The following is a 19,298-nucleotide window of genomic DNA, read 5'->3' as shown; positions in this document are numbered from 1 at the left end:
AAATTTGTGTTTTTAATTTCCTAACAGAACCCTAAAAACAATGGGTCGTCGCGTGCGCACAGCCAACCGCGCTTCCTGTCATAATAACATGTCAAAAGGGGGGAGGGGGAGGGATGAGCCATAAATCAAGTCTTACAGAAAAAAAAGATAAAAGCATGTGATAATTTATATTTGATAGATGAATAGACATACGGTCTATGATCACGGCATCGTACCAGAACGCTAAATCGCATAGCGGTACGACTTCGCCAGTGGGGTGGTAATTAGCCACGGCCGAAGCCAGACCAGACCAGACCAGAGGAAATTTAGAATTTATAAAATTCGTAACTGACACTGCCGGGAATCGAACCTGGACCTTCCATTGATAAGACTACAACATTACCGTGCTACAGCGCTTACCACTGTGCCAGGGAGGTAGTCAAAATTAGAATTAATAGGTAGGTACACTACCAAGCAACGACTAGATATAGTACGCGACAGGTCGAGATGGCAATTGGGTTATGAGGCTTGGGGACGCGAACGCCACGCACACCCCCACACCGGCTTAGCGCATACCCACCCCGATTGCCATCTCGACCTATCGCGTTCTATACATGATCAAACTTCAAGTGCCAACTTCTCAACCATCATCATCATGATGACGGGTAGCTACTGTAATTCTAGATTTGAATCAGCTATTTTAGAAATAAAAATAAAATAAAATAAAAATCTTTTTTATTCGAATAAACTTTTACAAGTACTTACGAATAGTCGGATGCTCTTTTCAAAGAATAGTCGATGTTGAATTGGTATAAAAGTTACGCTTTGTTGAACTGTATTATGGCAACTCAGAATTTCTAAGTCAGTCGTTGTCTGTGGTCTGCACTAAGTGCAACCATGCTTTTGTCGTGTATCCTAATTATTAATAGAAATAGAAATTAAAGTGTCTTTAATATAGAAGGCTGAAGTTTTACTGGCTACAAGAATCCTCCAAGTACACCTATCATGGTTATGGGCCCAGGTCACGCCAGAAGAAATTAAAAAAAAAGAAAAGAAAAGAACGCCACGCCGCGAAATGGAGGAACACGACAAAAAGAACAAGTATGGCGTCACGCCATTTGCCGGCTCAAATTATAGTAACTGGTTGTTTAGAATAAAGATTGTATTGCAAGCGCAAAATCTATACAGTTACGTATTTTCGTCAGAATCAGAAGAAAAGCCGGATTCTACGAAGGAAGGAAAATGCATGGACATTCTGGTCCAATGCATTAGTGATACTCATTTGGAAATAATCAAGGAGTGTAAAACGTCAAAAGAATTATTGAAGAAACTTGATGATACTTTTGCAAGGAAAGGTATAGCGTCACAGTTAATTACAAGAAAAAGATTGTTAACCCAGAAATATGATGGAGTGGAAGGTCTTGAAAACTATTTCATTGTTTTTGAAAAACTGGTAAGAGAATTAAAAGAATCGGGCGCTCAACCTAGTGAGAGTGAAGTCTGTTGCTACATGTTATTGGCTATGCCTCCGGCATTCCAATATGTAGTTACGGCGATAGAAACCTTAAATAGTTCAGATATTACGTTAGAATTTATTAAGAAAAGATTATTAGATGAAGAAATTAAAAGAATAGGTTTTGGAACTCAAGAGGAGAGTGATGCATTTATATTGAATCAAAGAAAGAAACAGAATAATAAGAAATTTAATAATTCGCCAAGCAGCAGCACCAGCAGTTTCCCATTTAACTGTTATAATTGCGGGAAGCGGGGCCACCGGAAGGCTCAGTGCCGTTTTAGAAAAGCACAAGGCTCAGCTAATATTGTTCAGAAGGAAAGAGAAGATGAGGTTTCCTTTATGACATCTTCAGAAGCATTAGTAACACAGGAAAGTTCCAGAAAAATAGAGTTTATAGTTGATTCTGGGGCTACGGATCATCTGGTTAACAAAAGAGAATATTTTAGTAGGATCGAGAAGTTAGAGACCCCTATTAAAATTAATATTGCCAAGGACGGTGAGGTGTTAAATGCATATGAGTCAGGTGTTATTTATACAAAGGAGGTTAAATTGAAAAATGTGCTGTTTGTGCCAGACCTGCGGTGTAATCTGCTGTCAGTAAATAAAATTGAAAACTCCGGATTTGGGATAACCTTTGAAAATAATAGGTTGACTATTCACAAGAATAACAAAACAATACTAAAAGGTAATAAAATAAATAAGTTATACAGATTAACCCTAAATTTGAAAGATGAAGAATTATGTGCACAGAAAGCTTATAGCATTTCAGAAACTCAGAATGATTGGCATAGAAAACTTGGACATGCTTCAAAAGGAAAGTTAGAAAAATTGAAGTCTAGAAAACTAATATCTTTTGAAAACTCAAATAAAGAAATATTATGTGAACCTTGTTTAAAGGGAAGACAGACTAGATTGCCATTTGCAGAATATAATTACAAAAGTAAGAGAATTTTAGAAGTTATTCATTCGGATTTGTGCGGTCCAATTAATCCAGCGACATATGGTAACAAGAAATATATTTTAAGTTTTGTTGATGATTACAGCCATTTTACAACAGTCTATTTGTTAGAAAGCAAAACGGAGGTGCTACAGTGTTTCAAGAAATATGTAAATTTGGTAGAAACCCAATTTGATAAGAAAATATCTAGATTTCGGTGCGATAATGGGAAGGAATATGACAACATAGAATTTAAAAGCTATTGCGAAGAAAAGGGAATAAAAATTGAATTTACAATAAGCTACACACCCCAGCAAAACGGGAAGTCAGAAAGATTCAACAGAACTGTTGTAGAAAAGGCAAGAACTTTATTAGCCGACACAAGTTTGGAAAAACAATTATGGGGAGAAGCGGTATACAGTGCTACCTACATAATTAACAGAATTCCAACCAGCAGAGGTGTCATACCTGCTGAGATTTGGTATGGTAGAAGTCCAGATTATTCTAAAATAAAAGCCTTTGGTACTGAGGCATATGTACATATTGGCAAGGAGCACAGAAATGGAAAGTTTGATGTGAAATCAAAGAAGTATTACATGGTTGGCTACTGTGATAATGGATATAGACTCTGGGATTCCGAGCTGAAGAAAATTATTAGAAGTAGAGATGTAATATTTAATGAAAAACCAAGAAGTAACATGGAAACTTTTACATACATAGAAGAAGATGACTTACCATCAAACTTGCCATTGCCTTGTAGAGAAAAGAGCCAGCAAGATCAATCAATAAGTAGTACTGAGGAAAAAAGTACAGGAAAGACATCTACCGAACCTTATCAAGAATTAAATGATACAGAAAGGGAACAGAGACAAAGAAAAAGACCAGTATGGTTAGAAGACTATGAGACATTCCATGCTGCATACATTTCTCAAGAATTTATAAATGATGAACCAAGGACATTACAAGAAGCAGTGGAAAGCGTAGAAAGTGACAGATGGAAAGAAGCAATGGATAGCGAATTGCAGTCACATGAGAAACATCAAACATGGACTATGGTAGAAAGACCAAAGGATAAGGAAGTCATAGAAAGTCGATGGGTATTTCGAAAGAAATCAGATAATAACTACAAAGCCAGGTTAGTGGCAAAAGGTTTCCAGACTTCACAATATGAAGAAACATATGCTCCTGTTGGAAGACTCACAACGTTAAGGTCATTGCTTGTAATTGCAAATCATGACAATCTAAAGATAGAACAGTTGGATGTGAAAACTGCTTTTCTCCATGGCATACTTAAGGAGGAGATATACATGAGTCTACCAGGTCAGCATAATAGTGAAAAAGTGTGCAAACTTAACAAGTCAATTTATGGCTTGAAGCAAAGCCCAAGGTGTTGGAATAAAGTATTCCACGAGTTTATGTGTGCAAACAACTTCAAGTGCTCAGATTATGATAGTTGTTTATACTTATTACAAAACGAAAATGGTGAGATAAGTGTGTATGTGTTTCTGTACGTGGATGACATTTTAATTATGAGTGCATGTGAAGAGAAAATTAAAGACCTTAAGTTTAAACTAGAAAAACAATTTGAAATGGTTAGTTTGGGTCAAGTTCATAAGTTTTTAGGGATAGAAATAGAAAGAGAGTTTTCTAAAGGTATGATTAAAATTCATCAGAAAAGTTATATAGAAAAAGTTCTTACAAAGTTTAACATGAAGGACTGTAAAAGTGTAGCTACTCCTTGTGAAGTTGGACTGAAACTAGAAAAACCAGAAAGTTATACTTGTACCCAGCCTTACCGTGAGTTAATTGGGTGTTTGATATATTTAGTTATTTGTACTAGGCCTGATTTGTCTTTTGCGGTGAGCTATTTTAGTAGGTATCAGAACAATGCATCCGATAAACATTTTACCTACCTGAAAAGAGTTCTGAGATACTTAAAGCAGACGGCAAATTATGGATTAGTGTATAAGAATAAACCATGTAAGAATGTAGCCGAGGGATATTGTGATTCTGACTGGGCAGCTGATGTTGATAGAAAATCAGTGTCAGGTTACTGTTTACTGTTATATGGAAATATTGTACAATGGTCTACTCAAAAACAGAAAACGGTCTCTCTTTCAACTGCCGAATCAGAATATATGGCTCTAAGTATGATAGCACGGGAATCAGTGTGGTTTAAAGGACTTTTGAATAATCTTGAAATTCAATGTGAAAGTATAATTATTTTTGAAGATAACCAATCTTGTATCCACATAGCTAAAAATAGAGAAAATAGCAAAAGAGTAAAACACATTGATATAAAGCATCATTTTATTAGAAACTTAATAGAACAGAATGTTATTGTATTGGTGTATATTAACACTTCAGAACAAGTTGCAGATGTGTTCACTAAACCGCTGCACAAAAATCTTTTTAATTATTTTAGAACCTGTATGGGAATAGAAGAGTGTTAGTAAATATTAATAGTTATTAGTATTACTCAATTTATTAAATAAATATCGTTTTATTTGTTTACATTATTGGTTGTTTTTTAGATTAAATTGTCAAAACTTAATTGTCAAAGAATATTTTTGTCAAAGATTAAAAAGTATAGAATAACAGAAGGATATAAAAAGTCATAGATTATGAAAGTTGTAAAAGTAAAGTTAGGTAAAAATGTCAGAAAACTAAGATAGTGTGTAGAAGTAAGAGATTGAAGAAATTCAGGGTTGAGGAGGAGTGTTGAACTGTATTATGGCAACTCAGAATTTCTAAGTCAGTCGTTGTCTGTGGTCTGCACTAAGTGCAACCATGCTTTTGTCGTGTATCCTAATTATTAATAGAAATAGAAATTAAAGTGTCTTTAATATAGAAGGCTGAAGTTTTACTGGCTACAAGAATCCTCCAAGTACACCTATCACGCTTAGTATAAACTATGGCTTACGTACCTACCAAGCAACGACTTCATGATTCAACTCCATATCCCAAATCTTCAACCCTGATGATGCAGGGTATTGCATTCCTAAGCCACTGTTGATTGTGAAATAATATTGTAGATGCCAAACATATATACCATTATTGAACTTCAAGTTCCAACTCTTCAATACTGATGCTGCAGGGTACTGCACTCCTAATCTATGGGTTTTTAGGAACTGTTGATGGTGAATTAATATTGTACCATTTACTATTGCACCAAACCACGACTACATGATTGAACTCCGTTTACCAAATACCACGCACTCCATCGAAATCCTATTCTATTCCAAACTTATTCGCCAGCGAGACAAGAGTGGAGAAGACGGATAGGGACGTGTGAGGGATGCAACGGATCAACGTGATTTTTTACATCATCATCAGCCTGCGGACGTCCACTGCTGGACTGCCTTCCCTAAAGAGCGCCACCACACCCGGTCTTCAGCCTTCCTCATCCAGCCACTTCCCGCCAGCCTCTTTATATCGTCGGTCCATCGTGCTGGAGGGCGTCCCACACTATGCTTGCCTACCTACGCGGTCTCCACTCAAGGACTTTCCGGCTCCAACGGCCATCACCTCTACGACAGGCATGACCTGACCTGCCTTCTTTTATCCCGGAAAATAAAAGAGTTCCCATGGGCTTTTGAAAACCTACATCCACGCGGACGAAGTCGCGGGCATCAGCTAGTATCTATTATGTACGTATAAGATAGGTAGGTACCTACCTACTCACCTATGTGTAAATTTACAATGAACCAAAAGCTTAATTTACTGTAATCCGCTGAAACAGGTCGAATCTATATGTTGCAACATGCAGCATGCGAAATGCACCGCCCGCCCTCCCACTGCAAAACATGCAGGAAGAAGCAGCCACCTGCAGGCAAGCAATGCGCACCACCACCACGCAGCACCACACAAAGCCCAAACACAATCGACGCACGTTTCGCCCCGACACCGGAGCATCCTCAGGAGATGTAGACCTTACAATGCACAATTGCAAAGACTGCAATTGTGCATTATAATTTTTTATATTTGCAATTCAGTGGCCCTACCGCGGTTGTTTGACAGCTACAATGTCACGATCGCAATCATCTCTGATTGGTTAATGCTCGCTCACTATTGCAACAAGAATCGCACATATTCAGCCAATCAGAACAATTGAGATTGTAATAATGATTGATGCAGGTTTTAGACAATCGCCCTACTGTGTAAATTGGTCGCAATCAATTTGTTGTCTTTTATGGTTCCGTATGTCATAATATTAGATATACATACATCACATACCTACATAGAGTAGATACATAGTAAGTATTAAGTTTAACTAATTACCTAGAAACTTGAAAGTAGGTACATACACAGATACAGCAAAATCAATCTTAAGATCTTAAGATTCAGTATTTTCAACTTGATTGGACTTGAAACCCGGTAAGCAAACATACCTTAACGGGTTGCGAAGCAAGCTATGATGCTAGAATGGCGACCTCGCACCGATAACCGGCATAGCCGTGCCGCCAAGCAATTTACCGTTCCGGTACGATGCCGTGTAGAAACCAAAGAGGCATGGGCTTAATAAAAACTGCCATACCCCTTCCAGGTTAGCCCGCTTCCATCTTAGACTGCCTCATCACTTACCACCAGGTGAGATTGCAGTCAAGGGCTAACTTATATCTGAATAAATAAAAAAAGCGTTGGAAGACCGCCCACTAGGTGGACAGATGACATCCAACGAGTCGCAGAGAGCTGGCGGCGCCGGATTCAGGCGGCGCAAGACCGTGCCAGTGCCGTGACCAGCAGTGAACGTCTATTGGTTGATAATGATGATGAAAGATGAGCTCAAGCTATTTTTGAAAAAAGGCTTTGAATTGAGACACGGTCAGACAGACGGACAACAAAGTGGTCCTTAGCGTTCCGTTTTTCCATTTGAGGTACAGAATCCTAAAAATATAAAAAGTACATATTGTATAATATGTAGGTAGGTACAAAATGAGTTTTCACGCGCCATTTTACCTTTGTGTCAACTGTCATGTCAAAAGTACGATCTTAGTTCTTACTAGTCCTTATTTTAAAGGTGTTTATTCTATAGAAATGGTGGATGGAAGTTTGTATGAAAGTCCGTCATTCAAGTTATTTGCACGAAAATTGGTATTTGGGTTATCGGTCACAAATGAAGAAATACGTGTTTCAGGATTTTTGGAAAATTCACCCATAAGGGTGTTAAAATAGGGGATGAGAGTTTGTATGGGAAAGTTTTATCATTGTTAATAAAATTAACTAGTGGAAAGTAGGTACTTTATAAGGCTTAGGTGTCAGCTAAGAAACGGTTTTCAGAAAATCCTTCCCTAAGAGGGTGGAATGGGGGTGGAAGGGTATATCAAAGTCCTATGTTTTTAAAGATAGATACATAAAATTCGGGATTTAGATTATTAATTTTAAATGATAAAAACCTGTAGAAGTTATTCTGGAAAAACTCTTCTTAAGGGTGGTAAAATAGGGGATGAAAGTTTTATTATTGTTAATTAACTTGAAATTTGGAAAGTAGGTTCTTTATAAGACTTACTTAGGTCAGCTAAGAAACGGTTTTTAGAAAATCCTTCCCTAAGAGGGTGGAATGGGGGTGGAAGGTTATATATCAAAGTCCTATGTTTTTAAAGTTAGATACTTAAAATTCGGGATTTAGGTTATTAGTTTTAAATAATAAAAACCTGTAGAAGTTATTCTGGAAAATCTCCCCTTAAGGGTGGTAAAATAGGGGATGATTGTTATTGTTAACTTGAAGTTTGGAAGGAAGGTTCTATTTAGAGGTAGGTTGTCAGCTTAGATTTTTACGAAAATCTTACGGGTCCAATGGGGTAAAATGAGGTTTGAAAGGTTATAAGAAAGTCCTGTTTTAAAAAAATGCCATTTGTTTCCTGTAGGCCACGCGGGCGAAGCCGCGAGCAGAAGCTAGTTGTTACATGAGTCAAAATGGCGCGTGAAAACTCATTTTGTACGGACTATATCTACTTATCTATTAGGTAGGTACCTATAAATGATAGTTCACATCGGACATCTGCTTCTGTCCCACAGCAGGTATTATTATCCATGATTGCTCAGCTAAAAGCGTTTTGACAAGGAAGAATCACAGATCATCCCATCAAGATCAATTCTTTTTTTAGTCTTCGTATTCTATTTATTTTGCTTATGAGATAGAGGAAAAAATTGGTGGAATCGGGTAGGAAAATTACTATCTCAGTCCTACCTTAGTTAGGTACCTACCTAGTAAGTCTGTGCTAAAATATGAAATCCTAAAAGAAACAATAAATTAGAGCGTGCAGAAAAATAAAGCGATTCAAATCGTGTAATTAGGTGTCTATTTTATTGTCATGCCTTCCTACTTATTACTACACCGCAGGATTAATCTTGATGAATCGCATGTGCAATCGTCATTTTGCAACTTTACCATAGAATAAAATAAACAAACGTAGATGCGACATGTTGTGACGAGCATAAGTACCTAAAGGCATACTGACATACATACATACATACACATTCACTGAGACGGCTCGTGAGATAAGGCGCTGCGCTGTGTGCGTAAGGGTGACAGTCGACTTAAAAGTCAGGACTCGGGAGTCACAAATTCCACAACTGACAACCGAAAAGTGTATAATGGTACCCAATTTGAATAAATTATTTGAGTTTGAGGAATACAACGTCGCTGTTACGGTACCCTCTCGCAACCCGCACCCTACCCTACGAGCCCACTCAGTCAAGCAGTGCATCTATCAATGACCTTTTTAGGAACAAGGTCGTCCTTATTGGCAACGATCGTACGATGGCACGATGCGTTTTCATCGTGCGATGGTAATGGTCGTACGATGATCCAACAAAGGTGTCTACTAGATCGCGCGATGCTCACCCCACCTCGCGTTGCAGTGCTCGTGCACCAATGCGTGCAGGCGCGACCAATTTTTTTCTTCTTGACCAATTAGGACACTCAAAAGAGATATTTGTTTGAATTCATCGTGCGACGAAAACACATTGTGCCATCGTACGATCGTTTCCAATTAAGTAAGTAACGGGTAAGTTAAGGTAAATAGACTGGGGTAATTCGGGAATCTAAATAGCTTTTTATTTACGCGACTATAGGTAGGTATAACGTGGTATAACCAGGTCAACAAAAGAATGCGATGCAGGCAAGTAGGTAGATGACTCAATGAATTCACAGATTCTGAGGCAGAATTATAAACTTTTTAGAATAACTTTATAGAATATAGAAACTATAACTATGCACACCTACTAGAGGGTGCCAGGGTTTGATTGCACCCGGGCGCTACATGGAGGAGAACCCACCCGTTGCACTATAATCATGCTTTTTTTACGTATTTTTCTTTTGTAAGTCCTAACTCACCTTTACGCTTAGTTCGAGGGGAAAGGAAATTATTAGTCATATTTAAATTTAAACATGCCTAATATTTAAAAAAAAATGAAGAATTTATGCCTACTGGAACATCTACGTTCAGGGGACGAGGTTACGTATGAAGGCACGCGCTACAATGGTGAAAGATAAGTTTCTTGGTGCGCATCGAGCCATGAACCGAAAGTCTGGTGTTTGCATGCGAAATACTCCTCGCATCCAGTCCGTGTTTATTTGTCATAGTTCGAGCTTGTCCGTTTGTACGAAAGTGAACACTGTGTTACGTAATTGGAATACGATTGTTGAGTCTTGACCAGTGGTAACAAACTACCCATTATATTATGCTGTAAGGGATATAATAACAATATTTATTGAGGTAAACAGGTGTTTAGTATATAAAACACAATTACATAAAATAACTTTTAATATAAAATATTTATTGTAAGTACCTAGGTACATTATTAAAATAGCTTTAGTGTCACTACACTTGTACAGTAATGCGGTAATCCGTGCATAGATATAATATTATAGCCGAAATAATTTTTACTCTTTGACAACATTAAGAGTGAGTCCATTAAATCCATGTTTGTCTAACTAAACTGCAATAACGTGCCAATAACGAATAATTTGAGGGTAAGCAAACTTTTCCTGATAGGATAAATACGGATCGAAGGACCAATAGTATAATTGTTACGAGCATGTAATTTGCAAGTAAAGCTTAGTTTGTAGTAGTTAGTAGTTTAATATGGGCACGCATTTTTTTAAATTAATTTAAATTCAGATAAGAGATGATAAAATAAATTTTGATGCGAGTAAAGTAATGAGCTAGCTCTAGACATCTAAATAAATATTGACCTCGTTTCTTGAAAGTGAACACCATATTACGTAATTACAGTAAGTATAATGGGTCCTTCAAGTCGGAGATAATGTTTGTAGCATAATTTCAGCCTGCTTTTTAAACCACAAAGCATTCAAGCGTTGTTGTTTATTATAAGCTACGAATAGTCACAATTGCACCGCATTGCATTAATCCATTTAACCCATAAAATACCCAAAGAAAATATATAAAAAAACTACTTACCTATGTAGCGTAGCTAACCACAGAGTTTGATGGTGTTGCTCTTATAACCGTGAGTTTACACTGACAAAACATTTACATAAAAACATGTAGAGAACTCGGTTTTCTGTTAATTTGACTGGCGCTATAACCCTTTATGGGACTGCGACTCGCCTGCTCGCTGAATTCTTCAATCATCTTTTTCCCAACAACTAAGTATTAAGTATTTTCTCTAGTTTATTACCTTAATAATTATGTCTTAATTTCATCTTATAATACCTGCTGGTTCTTCTCGGTAGGAAAGCCATTCCGAACCCCAGGCCACGGTAATATTTAACATTACCGTGCCCAGGCAGTGGTAGATGCATTTGACGATTCAAAAGTACCTACTAATCATCAAATAAATACTTATTTTTAATTATTTATTTAATGATTGTCTTACAGCCTAAATACTCAATCAATCCTATCTATAAATCTGTCGATATGTTACTCACGCTGATTTGTTCGAAACAAATTCAAAATTAATTTCCACTTAAATTTTTGAATTTCTTTAGAACTACTCAGCGACAGCAACATTGCGCTATTCCTAATGAGTTCCTAAGTAACGATGTAACCAAAAGAAGAAAAAAAAGTGACGATGTTCTAAGTTGTAACTTATCGACAGATTGCAGATAGATTGGTTATGAATTTCGGCCGTTACGTTATTTTAGTTCTTTATTTAAAAGTACCTACCTACTGACATGACCCCACTTTTTATTAAAAGTACTTAGTTACCTACCTAATTATAGATTACAATAACTAGTCCGTGACTATCAAGTTATAATTTATGAAAGCTGCTTTGCCTTTATTTTTATTAAACAATATTTTATTTAAAACAGTTTCTTAACAGTTTTCTTTAATAATAAATCGTTGTAATAAATGTTGATTTTGCATAATTATTTAGTTTGAAATAAAGCGACGTCATAATAGTTGCCCGCCGACAGTTCAAGTTAAAAAATAATTAATTAAGTAGGTAGGTAATATTTCAATACTTCGTAAAACCAAGCGTATTTAAAATAAAAATTTCTTTTTAGGTACATAATATATATATGCGCTTTTGAATCGTGAAAATTTTGTCGACCCACTTTCGTAGTAAGTAGGTACCAACTTACTTACCTATAGGTTAGGTTAGGTTGTTTCAGGAACCTAGGTAAGTACCTACCTACCATGTTATGGTCATCACTATTGACCATCTATGTCATCTCGGTGATTTTATTCGGAATGCCGCTTCTACCAAAGATTCACATATCTTTGTACCTACCTACTCGACAGCTAGGATGAAATTATAGACCTGCTTATAATACGCGACAGGTGGAGATGGCAATCGGAGTGGGGACGCCCCGCATAGCCCTCGCCCTAACCCGGTGCGGGATAGCGCGGAGCGTTCCCCCGCCTCGTACTCCGATTGCCATCTCGACCTGTCGCGTACTATACCTACATAAAAAACTATTTACTTAAAGAAAAATATAAATAAAATGTATTCAATTTTTTTATCTTTGTAGATACTTACCTACTATACAACTAGACATTTATAAATGAAATATTTTAAGAAACACATGCCATTATTTGTAAAATAAATATTTATCTAGATTGTAAAACAATGCTTAGGTACTTACAGATATCTAGGTAAGCACCTAATCTAACTTGCCTACCTACGACATACCTACACGTGATTACATAGGTATAGGAAAATATTGAAGGAAAACTTAACGGTTCTAGGCTTTCTAAAACACCATTATTTTAAGACAATTTTCTTTACGTTGCCGTTGGTAACATCTTTTTATTTTTATGTAGGTTGAAAGAATTGCATTACAGAAGCAGTTGAATGCGTAAGTAAACGGGCATGTTCAATCGCAATGAAATTGATTCAGGTTGTATTTGTGATTTGCAAGTACCTACATAATATCAAAATGAACCTACCTCAATGCAGCAAAGGCAAACCCTCTGGCACGGTGAAATGAAAATATTTAACTTACAAGCTCGTAGCGTAGACAGTGGTCATTATCGTCATTTCCTCATTTAAAATGAGAATTAAGTTCAGGCCAAGGGCCATACTTAGTGCGGCTGCCAATTTGGCAGTCTTCACATACCTTTCAGAATATTACGGAGAAGTCTCAGGCACGCAGGTTTTCTCACGATGTTTGTACTCGGTAAGTTGTTATTTTAACCTATGATTACACAAATGTCGATCACTGATGTTTTAACGATACTATACGTTATACCTGCTATGTCTACTTCATGCAAAAGATGTCTATTAGGTATTAAAACCTGCGACCGATGGTAAGAGGTCCACACGCTACGATCACCAAGCTACAGCAAACTTTCCTTGTCGTGGTCACGACGGGACCACTACTCGACATGCAACAAAGTCGGAATATCGATAATTCAAACTCATCATATTTTAACCGTGGTATATTCCCGTTATTAACATTATAATATGTAATTACCAATTACGTTCCAGCCATACCATACGTTCTCCAGTTTAATTTCTGAATTTAACCGAAAATAACGCTTTACGACTGCACTGGTGACTGGTGACAGTATGATATACGACAGTTATGTACGAGATAAGTGCATAACTGTAACAAAATAGTGACTCGTCACGTTGGTTGATTATGGGTTACGTTAGTTTAGTAGATTACACATAACGTTTCAGGTATAGGGCAAGATCCCAGGACCGCCAGACTTAGGTACCTACTTATTTTCTGAGATACAAAATATATGTGGGATAAAGTAGTGTTATGTACCTACGTATACCAACTAGCTGGTGCCAACGGCAAATTTAGAATAGAGTATCAGCTGCTAACAAAAAACCGGCCAAGTACGAGTCAGGCTCGCGCAATGAGGGTTCCGTACTACAGTCGTACGTACGTCGTCGTTTTTCGACATTTTGCACGATAATTCAAAAACTATGTTGCATAAAAATAAATCAAAATCTGTTTAGAATGTACAAGTGAAGACCTTTCATATGATACCCCACTTGATATAGTCACTCGCTTCGAAAGTTGAAAATACTAATTATTAGTTCATGGCCACAATTTAATTTTTTTTGTGTGATCTAACCCTAAATGCACGGTTTACAGATTTTTCCCCAAATGTCAGCTATAAGATCTACCTACCTGCCAAATTTCATGATTCTAGGTCAACGGGAAGTACCTACCCTGTAGGTTTCTTGACAGACAGACAGACAGACAGACAGACAACAAAGTGATCCTATAACGGTTCCGTTTTTTATTTTGAGGTACGGAACCCTAAAAAACTGCTAAGTATAAACATTACTCACTTTTCTTAAAGTCTGAGTACCTACTTACATACTGATTTTTATGTAAGTTTTTTTATGTATGTCTTACAGTCTGCAAAGTATTGTTAATATGTACTTAATTAATACTTTACACTGTCAGACGCTGCGGTGCTAATTTTCGTCACACACTATAAAGCTTGAAAAAATATAGTCTGAGCGTACACACTAAGGGCGTTTGTGCACTCATGTACTCACATACTCCGTGCCCACTCTAAATACGAATCGAATGGGTACGTATTTGTATGACGGCCACTTCGAAGAATCACGGATACGAACTGAAAACAGATGAGTGGACAAACGCCCTAATACTACATTATCCTGCACATTTTGTTTCTCAGAAAATAAGTAACGGGCGGAAATAATTAAGTAAGTAGGTATAGCTTGATGATTTTTGCGCTCCCTCATGATTACGAGGGACCAGTGATTGTGATATGAATAGTGATTTGTGATATCCAATCCAGACGCTTTTAGGGTAAAAACAAACACACATTATATTATGCTTGAAAATCGACCACATAATAAATGCCTCGTAATGTGACTAGGTAAATAAAGATAATTTTCTTATTTCACCTAATTTCCTAATTGGGTATCGCACCTGAACCATTTGCCAGGCCAGTAGACTGGTGCACATTCAGTGTTAAGTATCTATTTTTGCCAGAAAGGTAGCGTCCAGGTGGTTATTCTAAGGTAGGTAGCGTCCTTTTATGAACTACGTATGTATTAGTGTATTAACAATATGTATTTTATATTCTTATTATATGGTTGTTTATTTAGCTATTGGTATTTAGGTTTATTATACACCACCTCCCATTGTCCAATTGTTCGTTTTCTCCCTAGCGTTAAGGTTGTGTGGAAGAGATCGCAATTTAGCGATAAGACCGCCTTTTTGTACCTACTTTTTAAAATTTCTTTTTGTAACCTGTCATTTGTATTTCTTTGGTGCAATAAAGTATATTCATACATACATACATACCTACTAGAGACCGCTCACAACTTTACTCACGACGTGGGAGTTTCAATAAATCCGTCCATATTCCAGACGTCTCCAAGATTTCTGGACAGACTCGCCAAATTTATTTTTTGCTGGTTTAGATGGTTCCACTAAAAATCTGGATTCAACTTCTAAATCCTGATATTGCCTCCTAAATTATGGAGATTCAGGAACTGATGATGGTGATTGTGATTGTATCTAAGTACCTACCAATCAACAACTTTGATTGAATTCCAAGTCCCAATTTCTCAACCCTGATGATGTAGGCGTTGAAAGTCGGTTTTTGAAAATAATTTTTATTTTGTACTAGGTGAGGCCGCGACTTCGTCCACGTGGGTCAATAAAAAAGTTTATAAAAATCCCATGGGAACTCTTTGATTTTCCGAGACAAAAGTAGCCTATATGTACGTCCCCGGGATGCAAGCTATCTTTGTACCTACCAAATTTCGTCAAAATCGGTTAAACGAATGGGCCGTGAAAAGCTAGCAGACAGACAGACACACTTTTGCATTTATAATATTAGTATGCATATAGATGGATGAGATGAAAAGTGTAGTAGCGATCAGTCAACTGGAATATATCTCTTTCTTCTTTCTTTATCTTCTTTCTTTCTTTATCTTGCTTTTCGCCACATTACCGATCAGAAACAATTTGACACAATTATTTGATTGTGTAATGTAGTAAACCTTTGCAACAATAATCACAGGTACAGATAGCAAATAAGAACAATGGCAAAGTAGTGAAAGTGCACTCAAACGTTAAGGTACCTGTCTACCACCCGGTCATTGTTTTCGATTATATTGTTTCATAGACCTTCACGCAACTGAACAATTAAATCTATTCTTTGAATTACAGGAAACAGTAAAAATATTTAAGTAGGTAGGTACTTTGCACCCTTTGTGCCTTTTATAAATAAGTGTTCAAGTGTAATGGTTTCAATTTCACCGACCGTATATTTTTTTAGATTTCAATTTTTTAGTCGTAGGTAAGGTCAGAAAATTGAGATGCTGCCTTTCTGGTGTTATGTATCAAAAGCCTCGTTTTGATCAAAACTAAACCACTTAATTTTTTTAACGTCACCCGTGAACATTATTTAAAGGAAAACAGTGTAGATATAGAAACGTTCACAAAAGTTCGTTTTGTTTCCAGGCAACAGCGGTGAAGTCAAGAATTACGGTCTAACTATGCAACAATGACATTCCATGAGGAATGGATTTCCCTAAAGAAAAAACATTATTATTGCTTTTATTACTGACGTTCCCTTCTGTTTCGAAACAAGCAACATGTCCGTCACCAGAGTCCATACTCCCTTGCATATGCACACATCGGCAGGAAGATGCACAAATATGGTAAATTAAACGTCCCTGATAATGAACCTTGCAATGGTAGGTATTTTATCCTATATTGTTAACACGGTTTTTCTTTTCTACCTTCCAGGTGCACACACAGCGACTTAATGCAAGTGGTAAAAGGGATCCAAAAAATCGGAGAATTGATAAGAAAACCAATAGATGAAATTATAATTGAAAACAATTACTTACCATCTTTACCAGGAAAGCTATTTCAAAGTGTGAAGATCCTACGATTAATGCTCCGACATAATGGTTTAGAACGCGTATCTGCAGCATGGTTGGAATCTCAGGAAACAAACCTTTTAGAAATATTTATAGTGGAGAACGAACTGAAAAGTATTCCATCGGAAAGCCTAATGAAGCTACAAAATCTACAAGCTCTCACAATACAATCGCAAAATTTAAAGAGAATACCAGCTCTAATGAATATGCCAAAGCTGCGATACGTACACATCCAATCGGAAAGTTTGAACAGTATACAAGAAAATACTTTTCAAAACCTACCTAGTCTTGAGAGATTATTCATTCGTGGAAGTTTGACACTGCAAACTTTAAAAGAAAATGCTTTCTTCAATTTGCCCAAACTTAGAAAGTTGGATATTACAAACTGTGGCATTAACATTATCCACATGAGAGCATTATCTTTACTTCCAGAATTAAAAGAATTATCTTTGAGCAATAATAGAATATCAGATGCAGGTATGGTTGGAAGAGCTACGAGAGACCTGCCGATGCTCTCCATATTAAACTTGAATCATAATATAATAAGTAAACTAAATGAAGGTGCTTTTGTTGACCAACCCATGTTGGAGACTCTGTTTTTATCGAATAACAATATAAACATAATCCATCACGGAGCTTTTCATAGAGTACCTAAATTAAGGGTGGTAGATTTAAATCACAATGAAATTATTCGAATACATCCAGAGTCATTTTTGCAACAATCTGGCAGTGGCGTTGAAGAGTTATCTCTTATCGGAAACAAAATTATGCACATATCGGAGTTTCGAGCCTTACTTGATGCTTTACCTCGATTAAGATATTTAGATATGAGTAGCAATTTGTTGCGAGAAATTCCAAGAGGTGCACTCAGAGGACATCCAAGTTTAGAGCGACTACATTTAAATAAAAATAATATAAAAGTAATAGACGCAGACGCATTTGTAGCGATGCCTGCATTGAGGGAATTACATTTAAGTAATAACTCTCTAAATGACATGAACGAGGGTCCATTTTGGAATTTACCCGCCTTAAAAGGTTTGGATTTATCACAAAACTATTTTCGACGCTTACAACCGAAGCTATTATACAACCTTCCAGCATTAAGAAGATTTGATTTGAGCAATAATCAACTATCAATAATAGATCCAATTTCTTTTATGGAAACACCATTGTTAGAACATGTTAATATATCGGGAAACTCTTTGGTGTCTATTCATCCAGCTACTTTTAGGAATTTGCCAAGTTTATATGAATTAGATGCCAGTTCGAACAGACTAGTTGAATTCGTACCTGGATTGCCACGAGGCTTAGAACAGCTATATTTACAAAGAAATCAAATTACAAATTTACCGACCTCACCTTCCCCAGATATCGATCTACCTTCTTTGAGAACTCTTGATATTTCAAACAATGGTATTCAAAAGATACCTCATTCTGGCATGAAGACCCTACACAATTTACGAAGATTGTACATGAAACGAAACGGCCTGAGGCAAATTGAAATTGCAACTTTCAGTGATTTAGAACGCTTAGAAATACTTGACGTAAGTGATAACCAAATTATAAGTGTTCACCCAAAAAGTTTCAGCAAACTGGAAAAGCTTAGAGAAGTAAATTTACGTGGAAATAATATTGAAAACTTCGAATTCATAGCAATTCAAAATAATGTTGCACTGTCTACTATTGACTTTAGCAAAAATAAACTAAAAAGCATTAGTCCAAATTTAGTTAACAGAGGTTTAGATGTGGAAATATTAAATATATCATCAAATAATCTTCACGAGCTACCAAATAATCTGAACATGTTATTAAAATTAAAAGTGTTAGATGCCAGTCACAATCATATTAAGCACTTCGATGGTAACATTATTAATAACATACAAACGCTAGCTGAAATAAAAATGCACAGTAATAAAATTGTTGAGCTACGCACGGGAAGTTTTCAAGATTTAAAAAAATTAGAGACGATCGATTTAGAAAACAATCAATTAGAAATGATTCATCCAATGGCCATCGCCAGTCTTCCTAGGTTATTGTCCATATATTTAAGTAGAAATCATATTATTGATATACCAGATCAGACATTCTCAAATCTTCCAAAGTTAAGAATAATTGAAATGCAAGGCAACAGAATACAATTTATATCAATGCGTGCATTTGAAAATATACCATTAGTGCAATACCTAAATCTAAGTAATAATCAGCTATCCAGTTTAGAAAACTTAGGCATAAAACAACTTATTTCTTTAGAAGTTCTGGATTTAAGCTTTAACAAAATAACTAGGATTACCAAAGAATCGTTTCAATACATGGAATGGCTTGTGGAATTAAATTTAGATAACAATCATATATGTCATATAAGTAATCAACCTTTTGACTACATGCCGAGGTTGAAGGTGTTGTCTTTGCGACATAATAAATTAACATCTGTATATGAAAGTAACTTTGCCAAGTTAAGAAACAATATTGCCATTTTAGATATTGATGGTAAGTGCTAAAACATACTGTTCCACAAGGAATTTATTATTTGTCTTTTGAACTTTATATACACTTCTATCT

General features: G+C 36.4%; 1 protein-coding gene across 6 annotated transcripts in view; it reads left to right on the top strand.

Moving 5' to 3' along the window:
• Positions 1 to 19,298, top strand: part of atk (artichoke) — a 28,422-nt gene that overhangs the window by 7,400 nt on the left and 1,724 nt on the right. For 3 of the 6 annotated variants that reach the window (XM_069500263.1, XM_069500353.1, XM_034984121.2), the window contains exons 2-3: positions 16,315 to 16,514; positions 16,603 to 19,226. In XM_069500263.1, the coding sequence (XP_069356364.1) occupies positions 16,375 to 16,514; positions 16,603 to 19,226 (2,764 nt within the window). In that variant the 5' untranslated portion in view covers positions 16,315 to 16,374. Of the gene's footprint in view, positions 1 to 9,964; positions 10,154 to 14,437; positions 14,541 to 14,602; positions 14,717 to 16,314; positions 16,515 to 16,602; positions 19,227 to 19,298 lie in introns of those variants that run through there. The other 3 variants (XM_069500177.1, XM_069500337.1, XM_069500223.1) reach the window with 3 other exon arrangements.

This window comes from Maniola hyperantus, chromosome 1 (genome assembly GCF_902806685.2).
Source record: "Maniola hyperantus chromosome 1, iAphHyp1.2, whole genome shotgun sequence".
Taxonomy (NCBI): domain Eukaryota; kingdom Metazoa; phylum Arthropoda; class Insecta; order Lepidoptera; family Nymphalidae; genus Maniola; species Maniola hyperantus.
This window is presented reverse-complemented; position numbering and strand designations above follow the sequence as displayed.